Consider the following 10,064-nt stretch of genomic DNA (forward strand, 5'->3'; position numbering starts at 1 on the left):
TGTGTGTGTGTGTGTGTGTGTGTGTGTGTGTGTGTGTGTGTGTGTGTCACCTGTATGTACTGACTGGGTGAACGTGAGTCAGGTGAGTGTCTTCACCGTGAGGCTGCTCTCTGGTCATAAACTGATCTGAGATTTGTGTCATGAGAAGCTCTCGGCGAGGGTCACAGACTCTGGTAGGATGTTACTCATGGGTGTGTAGTGAAGGATCTCCCTTTTAAGTGAAATTCGTGCCTCTGAGTAATTGAAATAAAAGCGCTACACTATGTCAGAGCTTATGGGTCTTGATTTCAGTGCTTTCTGTCTCATTTCATCTCTTGATGCACAGAAAGAGGAAGTAGCTCCAGGAATGATGAAACGGGGAATTTTGCAGAGCAAAATGGGTAGATTAGACATTCTTCTAAAATTATTTTAAACATTTTTTGTACAATTCTTATATAATTATTATACATGCAGTTTAAGTATGAGCTAAAATTATAAAGATCACATTAAAAGAAAAAAATTTTGCACACACATTATAAAACATTAAAATAATAAAAAAAAAAATGGTTCATGTGTTTAACACCAGGTGGCGCTAAAAAAAAAAAAGTGGCCTTAAAATCAAAGTTAAGGTGTGGGTTCAGTCCAGCTGCAGATGGCTGTGTTTTTCTGTGTCTTCTTTCTTTGAACAGTTATTTTCAATTTAAATGATTGATTTTTGATAGTCTGAGGTCAAGAACCATCCACCAAATCAATATTTGTTCTTTGATTCTTTTGGTTTCAGGATGCATGAATAAACAATGTAAAACCAGCCATGCACTTATAACAGACCAGCTGCTTTATATATATATATATATTAACTGAAATTCCTATTTTTCCCCCAGTATTTTCTTCTATATTTAAACTTTAGAATCTTATTCTTAATAGTTGTGTGACACTGTTAGGATTAATTCCAAATTATTGGGATCTCTTTCTAAAGCGAATGTTTACCTTCACTCAACTAATTACAGTAACCAAGCAGAGTTTGTGTATATAAAACAATATCTTCCTCTCCCACATTGCTGTGTGTTTTAGGGTCTGTTTCACACACACATGTTCATCACATGATCCACAGCAACACAGTCAGATCAGAGACACCAGCTGCTGATTAAATCATTAGGAACAGAGTCAAAGACAAACGCACTGGATAGAAAGTCTTTCACACAACCACATACTCGCATACAGCAGGCTCAAAAGAGTGCATTTTCACTGCTTCACTTGATTTCTTTTTTTATTCTTTTCATTAATGCTACTATTTTCAGCAACAATAAATCAGTCAACCAATATCTGATGAGTGAGTTTTGAGCTTTTCTGATGAGGTGCGATGAGAAGGGTCGTAGGTCAGTTTCTGAATCAGTGTCACAAACTATCTGCCCAGTGATTAATCATCATCCTCCTCCTCAATTCTGCAGTAAGCAAGCTTTGGAAATGCAAAAACACCCGCAGCAGAAACAAGGCCGTTATTGACTCACTGCTACTGTAGTTTCCATCTGAATATTGACTCGTGGGGAGGCTTGAATCGCCTTTAAATTCTTAAAGGGGTCATATGATGTTGCTAAGCACTGACACTCAAAATGTACTATCTTAATATGACATTGGTTTATTATACAAACTATTGTAAGATAAACAATTGAAAATATTCAATATATATTATATATAATCATATTTCTGTGTGTTTATGTGTATTATTATATAAACAAAAATATATATAAATATTCTTTTATTTTAATGTATTTTTTCACCTTTTGTTGGTCTAATACTCAATATGGTCCCTTTATTGTCTTCCCTGCCGTTTATTAAACGTTTTTAAATTAATAATAATTCATTTGTCATCTTCTCGCTGGGTTATTGTGTTTCCATTCACTGCAGTCACTGTCTCCAGCTGTGATCAAACGAGCTGTATGCATAATTCTGCTGCCTTTTCCAATCCCACTACGGCGCAGGCTTTGCTTATGAATATTAATCGTTTAAGTACGCTAACGTTGCTTAAGGTTAAGTAACCTTCTCGGCGTTTTGTTACGTAACGTAATTAATATTTATAAACCACGCCTCCGCCGTCTTCGGATTCGCCAGCTGACCCAGCGCCCACCCGCCGTCAGCCAATCAGACGGTCCTCCTTGCCTACCGTCACGCTGCGTGATTAATATTCACGCGACAAGCCTTCGCTATAGTAGGATTGGCGGATTCTCGCTCCGGTTGTGAAGGAGTTAACGGGGAGGGCGGAACTCTGCACCGGCCGCAGTAGAAGATCGCGATATTGATAGCGAGAGGTGCGGAGACGCTACAGCTCTCGGAGGAACGTTTTGGAAATTCTATTTGGATTTCATTTGCATCTCTACGGGAACGTGACGCGCACGTATTGACCTCGGCAGCGATGCGTTCGCGTCTTTCTGGATGATACAGAGGGAACGCGACGCAGATTCCGGATACAAATGCATTTGTGAATGTAATATTGTATCATCGCGTGTATTCAAACCGGGATGCGCAGACGCGGGTCGCAGTGTGCAGGTGGATGATGATGAGGAGGATGAGGAAGATGAATCCATCTCACCTTTATTATTTGAATGAATAGTTATTGATTTTATACAGGTGGGAGGAACCCAAAGGCGCAATGGTCATAGTTCACACAACAGCCCTGCTCGGGTTCGAACCCGCACCCGCCGGGTCACCCGCCTCCGGTGTGTGAGCATCCGCGCGCGACAGTCATGTTGCCCGGGGTGGGTGTGTTCGGCACCAGTCTGACGACCCGGGTCATCATCCCTCTGCTGAAGAACGAGGGCTTCTCGGTGAAGGCGCTGTGGGGTCGCACGCAGGAGGAGGCGGAGGAGCTCGCGCGCGATATGAACGTGCCCTTCTACACTAACCGGATCGATGACGTGCTGCTGCATTCGGATGTGGATCTGGTGTGCATCAACCTGCCGCCGCCGCTCACCAAGCAGATCGCCGTTAAGACACTGGGTGAGTGGCAAACATAGTCGCATACTGATAACATGAGGTTGATTTGGATGAATTGCACAATGGTTCCTCGTGCATGTCAGATCTTGTTTCTGTCAGGTTAGGTGTGGCTTTAATATATGACTACAGAAAACAGACCGACTTGCATCACCAGCCATTGCATTATAATTATTTTTTCTGGTCAGTAAAGCTCCATTAAGAACAGACATCCGAAGAATGGCTTTACTGCAAGTCTGAACCAACTCATGATGCCTACATTTAATGTTAAAAGGAAGTTTATCCACTATTTAATGAACTCTTTGCATGTGGACCTGTGAAGAAAGATCAATTAGTCTCATTAATATATCTTCTATCTAGACCGTAATAACATGAAATAGAGAGCAAATGGTGAAGGTCACTTATATGTCTCCTGCTCCTGATACCTTAAATAAAACTTTTTTTTAATGTGTTCTGATCTTCTATAAGATCTAGAGGTTGAACTTATTTCTCTCAGTTGTTTCTCCAAGACAACAGTGAAATGAAATGGAGAGCCTTCTCCTGCTTCTCTGGTGTTTCTCCTGAGAAAAAGACTCCAACAGTGTCACATGTGTCTCCAGTGGCGTTTTCAGAAGAGATCTCAACAGTGATAACTGTGCTCAGATTTCAAAAGTCTGCAATCAGAGATCTCGTTATGAACTCGATCATTTCTCATCAAATGATCTGAGCTGCTCCATATTCATTTTATAGCTCTATACGACTCATTTGTGTGTTTTATTCTCCAGAGAAATTTTAGGAGAAACATCAGAGATAAAGTCTCCTGAGGTTTGAAAGAGCATCTCTGAGAAATAATATTGTCCTCTGAGGATTCATGTGTTCATCACTACAACAGAGATCTTCTAGATCTACTAGATGTTGAGATCACTGCTTTAGGATCTTCAGGAGATCCCAGGCTTGTGTTTGTGTCCATTGCTCACTCATGTTTTGGTTCTGGAGTCTGTTGTCTGGTCAGTAGATGAGACGGCAAACTGACGTTTGCAGGTTTCTAATGACAGTCAGAAATAACCTGTGAAAATTATTCACCTCTGGGGATCAGGAGCTTGAGCCCAAAATAATTTCAGATGGCAACCAGCAACAGACTGGATTATTGTCCTCTTCTGTCACATCTCTCCATGCTGAAATACCTAATAACAGCATTACATTTAGAAATAGCCTTAAATTATATGTAGATCTAGATTTTTACATTTTCTGAAGTACACATGTGTGAAGGTTGCCACTTGCCAGCCTAGGGTGTTGTAGGTGGTTGCTAAGGTGCTGTAGGTTGTTTGCTTGGATGTTATAGGTGGTTGCTAGGGTGTTGTGGGTGGTTGTATGACATTGGTGGTGGTTGCTAGGGTGTTATAGGTGGTTGTATGACGTTGGTGGTGGTTGCTAGGGTGTTGTGGGTGGTTGTATGACATTGGTGGTGGTTGCTAGGGTGTTATAGGTGGTTGTATGACGTTGGTGGTGGTTGCTAGGGTGTTGTTGGTGGTTTTTATAGAGTGTTGTGGGTAGTGGTTGTAGTTGTGGGAAGTTGCGGGAGTGTTGTGGGTAGTGGTTGCTATGGTGTTTTTGGTGGTTGCTATGGTGTATGTGGTTGCTAGGGTGTTGTAGGTGTTGTAGTAGGTGGTGTAGGTCGTTGTTAGAGTGTTATAGATGGTTGCTGGGGTGTCAACATTGTAAGTAGTTACTAGGATATTGTATGTGGTTGTTAGGGTGTTGTAGTTGGTTGTTATGGTTTTGTTGGTGGTCGCTAGGGTGTTGTTGGTGGTTTCTAGAGTGTTGTGGGTAGTTGCTGGGGAGGTGTAGGTTGTTGTTAGATTGTTATAGGTGGTTGCTGGGGTGTTAACATTGTAAGTAGTTACTAGGATATTGTACGTGGTTGTTAAAGTGTTGTAGGTGGTTCTTAGGATATTGTAGGTGGTTGCCAGGGTGTTTTAGGTGGTTGCTAGTTACTAGGATATTGTATGTAGTTATTATGGTGTAGTAAGTGGTTCCTAGGATATTGTAGGTAGTTGCTAGGGTGTTGTAGGTGGTTGTTTGGGTGTTTTAGGTGGTTGCTAGGACATTGTAGGTGGTTGCTAGAATATTATGGGTGGTTGTTGGAGTGTCGTTGGTGGTTGCTAGGATATTGTAGGTGGTTGTTGTAGGTGGTTGCTAGAATACTATTGGTGGTCGTTGGGGTGTTGTATGTGGTTGCTAGGGTGTTGTGTGTGGTTGCTAGGTGGTTATTTTCTGCTCTAACAATAAAGCTCGAAAACTCCAAGACTCAAACCTTGAAGTTGCCTTAAAAATGTGAGTAAATGAGTGAATTTTTGTCAATGTATTTCCTCATTCTGGTCATTCTTGCCAGGTCGGGTTTGTCACGTTCTTGTCATCTAGCTGTGGTTTATCATGATAAGAAACTCATAAGGTTTTGTCACACTCAGAGATTGTTTATCTGCAGAGCTTGATTGCGTTGGTGAAATCACGTCACACGGGTTTCCATGTGCTCATAGTACAAACATGTTTACCTTGTGCTTATAAAAGCCTTCCTGTAAAACCAAAACAGACCAGTTTTCCATTGTTTTATAGGCTGTGTGCTGTAGAATCTTGTGCTGGATTAGTTCACAGTCAAAGTTTACCCTGGTCAAGTTGTGAAATGTGTCAGTAAATGAGGTAAAATACCAGTGTTCAGCTCTGAGTAAACATGTACTTTAGAGCAAATATTTAAGCTGTGCTTGTGTCCATGTGTTCAGCTAATCCGTTTAAAACACAAAGATTGATTTTTTTTCTCTATTTTTCTCATTAAGATAATGTTAAAGCAAGGACAGAGGATCTGCTTTGGTCGATTATATTAACCGCACACATCCAACATCTAGTGAGGTGCCTACCTAGACAGCATTTTAAAGGGATATTTCACCCAAAAATGAAAATTTGCTGTTGATTTTCTCACCCTCGGGCCATACAAAATGGAAACATATTTCTTCAATAGAAGATTAAAGAAGATTTTTAGCTGAAACCGTACACGTTGTCACTGGTGATTCATGACATGCAAGTCAACAGCTACCAGCACATTTAGAGTCAAAAAAGCATATCAAGAAACACAAAATTAATACCCGTGGCTCCTGACGATATATTGAGGTCTTATGAAGTGAAACGATCAGTCTGTGCAAGAAACTAAACATTATATTACAACATTATTACCTGTAATCCAGAGCCTAATGGTGTGTTCACACCAGACGCAAAGCGAATATGCGCATCGCGTCACTCGCGCTAGAGTACTCGCGGGATGTTTTTCGTGTCACTCACGCGAATAAAAACAGCGCGATCAACCATGCTGGAGATAACTACAATCGCTGTTTTGTACCTGTTGTCAAAAAGTCCCAAATACGATGGAAAGCCAAACGCTGACGTGTCTGGGTTCACAGCACCATTCAGAGGAGGATGAATAACATTAGAATCCTAAATTAATGTGTGTGTTACATTTTACTACTGTATATATACACTTATATTACTATTATTTTTATTATTGATAGCAGCATCTCTGTAGCCATGCTAATAAAATACAACTACCACTACAACTGATTTGAATTGTTTTCTATGCTCCAGACCTATATAATAACAGACGGCTGCAATAATGCTCTCTTCTATTGTCTGATTCAACTGGACGTGTCAAGAAACTCTTCGCTGATTGGCTTGCGCGAGAACGCGTCATGCGAATTTTCCGCTGGAGTTGAAATTTTTGAACTTGCGCGAAAGATGCGATTGAGGCGAATATCGTGCGTTCGCGGCAAACGCGTTGCGCATTTCGCGTCATTCGCGTCGCCCGCCGCGAATTCGCCTCTATTCGCGTCTTTGCGTTGACTTTGTATGTAATTTACTCGTGCGAATAATTACATTCGCTTCTGGTGTGAACACACTGTAAGGCAACGGGGAAATTTGATTCTTTTCCATGAACTGATTTTTTCAGACAGTTTGTTTCAGTGAAGTGGTTCAAACACCTGCAATGACGTAATATTTACACAATTAAATTATTAAATCACCCAATAATGATGTGAAACACGGATGTTTTACATGTCTAAAGCATATAAAGTGAATAAACTAGTCTTCATGATTCTGAATGATTCATTCATCATAGGATCAGATACGCCGCTATTTTGGCTCATTTCGAGTCGGAGTGACTGTCAGGCATTTGAAAGTGAGTTTTGATCGAGTAACTTGTACTGGAGATCGATGCTGCTCGAGCCATGAACTGTTTCAGACGCTTTAGTCTGATTTGGTGCACTGGCTCATTTACTTCACTAAAAAGAATCAGTTCAAAAGAATGATTCATTCATGAACGACACTCTGAACCGTTTGCCTGAGGGTCTGGATTACAGGTAATAATTTTGTAATTTTGTAAATAATGTTAATTTTCTCACACAGACTGATCATTTCGCTTCATAAGACCTTTATGTATCGTCAGGAGCCACGGGGATTAGGCCTAATTTTGTGTTGCCTGTATGTGCTTTTTTGACTCTCAGAGTGCCGGTACCCAATGACTTGCATTGCATGAATCACCAAGGAGCATGATTTCAGCTAAAAATCTGAAACAGTCAGCTACATCTTGGAGTAAATTAAAAGCAAATCTTTATTTTTCCCTTTAAAGCAGCATGTTGTTGTAATGGGATAATCGTCATCTTTCTCATCTCGTGATGATCAGATACATTAGCAGCAGCAGCAGTTTACTCATTCAGAAACTAGTTTGTAACCTCACTTCCTCTTTTGAAGGTATGGGACGTTGTTTTTCACATCACGCTTTGCCTGTTTACTCTGTGGGACACGTCAGTAAGGATAATGAGCAGGAATGTGAGCTGGACGGGAGTTTGTGCTGAAGATCAGATGAATGAGATTGAACGTAGTGACAGAAACGCATTTGAAGTCACTCAACAGCAGCCTGATGCTACTTGATTGCAAATGCGTGTGATACACAGCGTTCCTGTCTGTCCTGCTGGGCTGCATTTGAGCGGGTAGTCGAGGGAAATTCACAGCAAGTTGCTGTGTTTTTCTAAAGGCATTCTTCCTGGAGGTCATTTTAGGGCCGCACAATTTAGGGAAGAAAATCTGAGAGCGATTGCAATTTAAAATGCAATTATTGTTATTTAAAAAAGTTTCAGATTTGCTGTTCTTGTTTGTAGTATTGCAAAATTTGGCCCGAAATTTGGTGATTTTATATCAATATGATAATAATAATAATTATTATTATTACAAAACTAAAATATTAAATAGCAAAAGGAATATTACTATTGTACTATTTCACTGTAAAATTACAAATTAAGTATTTAATAAAAATGTTTTCAAGATTTTCAAGGTTTTGAGACAGTTTTTCATGCATTTACTGTACTGTATTAATAAAAAAGCGTAATGCAAGCTGTGCTTGTTTGTAGAGCTGCAAAATTTGGCCCAACATTTTGAGATTTTGTCAATATGATTATAATAATAATAATAATAATAACTTTATTTAATTACTTTTTAATAATTTGTTTATTTGATTTATGTGTTTATTTTTTTATATAATAATAATAATATTATATTACAAAATAAAAATATTGAATAGAATAAGAAAAAAGACTTCTAGTATTTCACTGTAAAATTAAAAAATGAAGTATCTAAGATTTTTTTCAAGGTCAACTAGGTGAAAAAGTTTTTGAGATGGTTCTTCATGCATTTACTGCGTTTTTTTTCATGCATTTCAGCTTTAAGTTTGCATTGGATTCAGATTTGTAATTAATTAACAATATAGCCTAGTAATGTTGTCAATTTATTGGATTTTTTTATTTTTAGTTTGAAGAAGATAATAAGACAATGAGCAATTGTGAGTTTGCATTGGGTTTAGGTTGAGACCTCTAGTTTGTCCTCCATTTTGGCTGTTAAATAATGTGCCAGTGCTGTCCTCTATCGGGTCCTCTTCTCCTCTCCCTGATTTCATGGCCTATGCTGGCTCTTAGCATTTCACGAGTGGCGGATTATGAAAGTGGAGCTCTAGTGGCTCTAGTGAAATACATTAGCATTTCCAGTGCGTCTGTGTGTTAAAGAAACAGCGTCTCTGAATGCATTCTCAGTCTCTACAATCGGTGCCTGTCCTCTTTCTCACACTGATACTGAAAGTACTTACTAAAGTACTACTGAGTTTAAAGCAGTGAAATTGCTGCATCTAATTTCAGCTCAATTTTATCTTACTGATCTCTCAACCAATCTGCATCAAATGTTTTTTCTTAAATACTGGATTTTTTATTTTACAGAGAATTATTTTAATCTTAATAATCTTGCCTTTCAATATAAAGTAATATTTTATTTATGTTATATATATATAATTAATATTTGTAATAAAATTATAATATTTAAAATAACAATAATATAATAATAATAGATTTTAAAAATGTAATTTATTCCTATTATGCCAAAGCTGAATTTTCAACAGCCATTAATCCAGTCTTCAGTTTCAGGTTTTTTGTTTTTTTTTTGCTTAATATTTTTGTGGAACCCATGATATAGTTTTTGAGGATAATTTGATGATTTAATAATAATAATTATTATTATTACTATTATATTGTATTTATTAATATAATTTTAGATTAATTATTAAATACTCTATTTTGTGTTTAATAGTTAAATAGTGTTATTACATGAGTACATGAGTAATATTTCTTATTTTGTTTAATAATTTATTCAATAGTAATGATAATAATAACAATAAAGATTATTATTATTGTTGTTGTTATTATTGTTATTATTGTTGTTATTATCATAATATTTTTCAAACATTTTGGGTCAAATTGTGCATGTTTATAAACAAGCACAACAAACATGGTTCTCTTTATAATTTTTAAAAACGTATTTTCAATCACAAGTGCAATTTTTACTGGAGAAATCCCCAAATCATGTAGCCCTAATAGTCGTATTAATAAATAATAATAAAATAGTGTGCTAAATTGTTTATTGCATTTAAAATCTACATTTTTTTCATAAATATTGAAATTATTTTTTTCCCCAAAAATCTTGCAGACCTATTTAAAAAAAAAATTTAAAAAAAAAAAATATATATATATATATATATA

The 10,064-nt window shown here is 37.7% G+C and overlaps 1 protein-coding gene across 1 annotated transcript in view; it reads left to right on the forward strand.

Annotated features, from left to right (window-relative positions):
* Positions 1 to 2,208: 2,208 nt before the first annotated feature.
* Positions 2,209 to 10,064, forward strand: part of LOC107687005 (glucose-fructose oxidoreductase domain-containing protein 1) — a 27,634-nt gene continuing 19,778 nt past the window's right edge. The window contains exon 1 of the mRNA XM_016484148.1: positions 2,209 to 2,973. Coding sequence (XP_016339634.1) covers positions 2,721 to 2,973 — 253 coding nt within the window. The 5' untranslated portion in view covers positions 2,209 to 2,720. The remainder of the gene's footprint in view (positions 2,974 to 10,064) is intronic.

This window comes from Sinocyclocheilus anshuiensis, unplaced genomic scaffold, assembly GCF_001515605.1.
Source record: "Sinocyclocheilus anshuiensis isolate Anshui unplaced genomic scaffold, SAMN03320099.WGS_v1.1 scaffold601, whole genome shotgun sequence".
Classification (NCBI taxonomy): Eukaryota; Metazoa; Chordata; class Actinopteri; order Cypriniformes; family Cyprinidae; genus Sinocyclocheilus; species Sinocyclocheilus anshuiensis.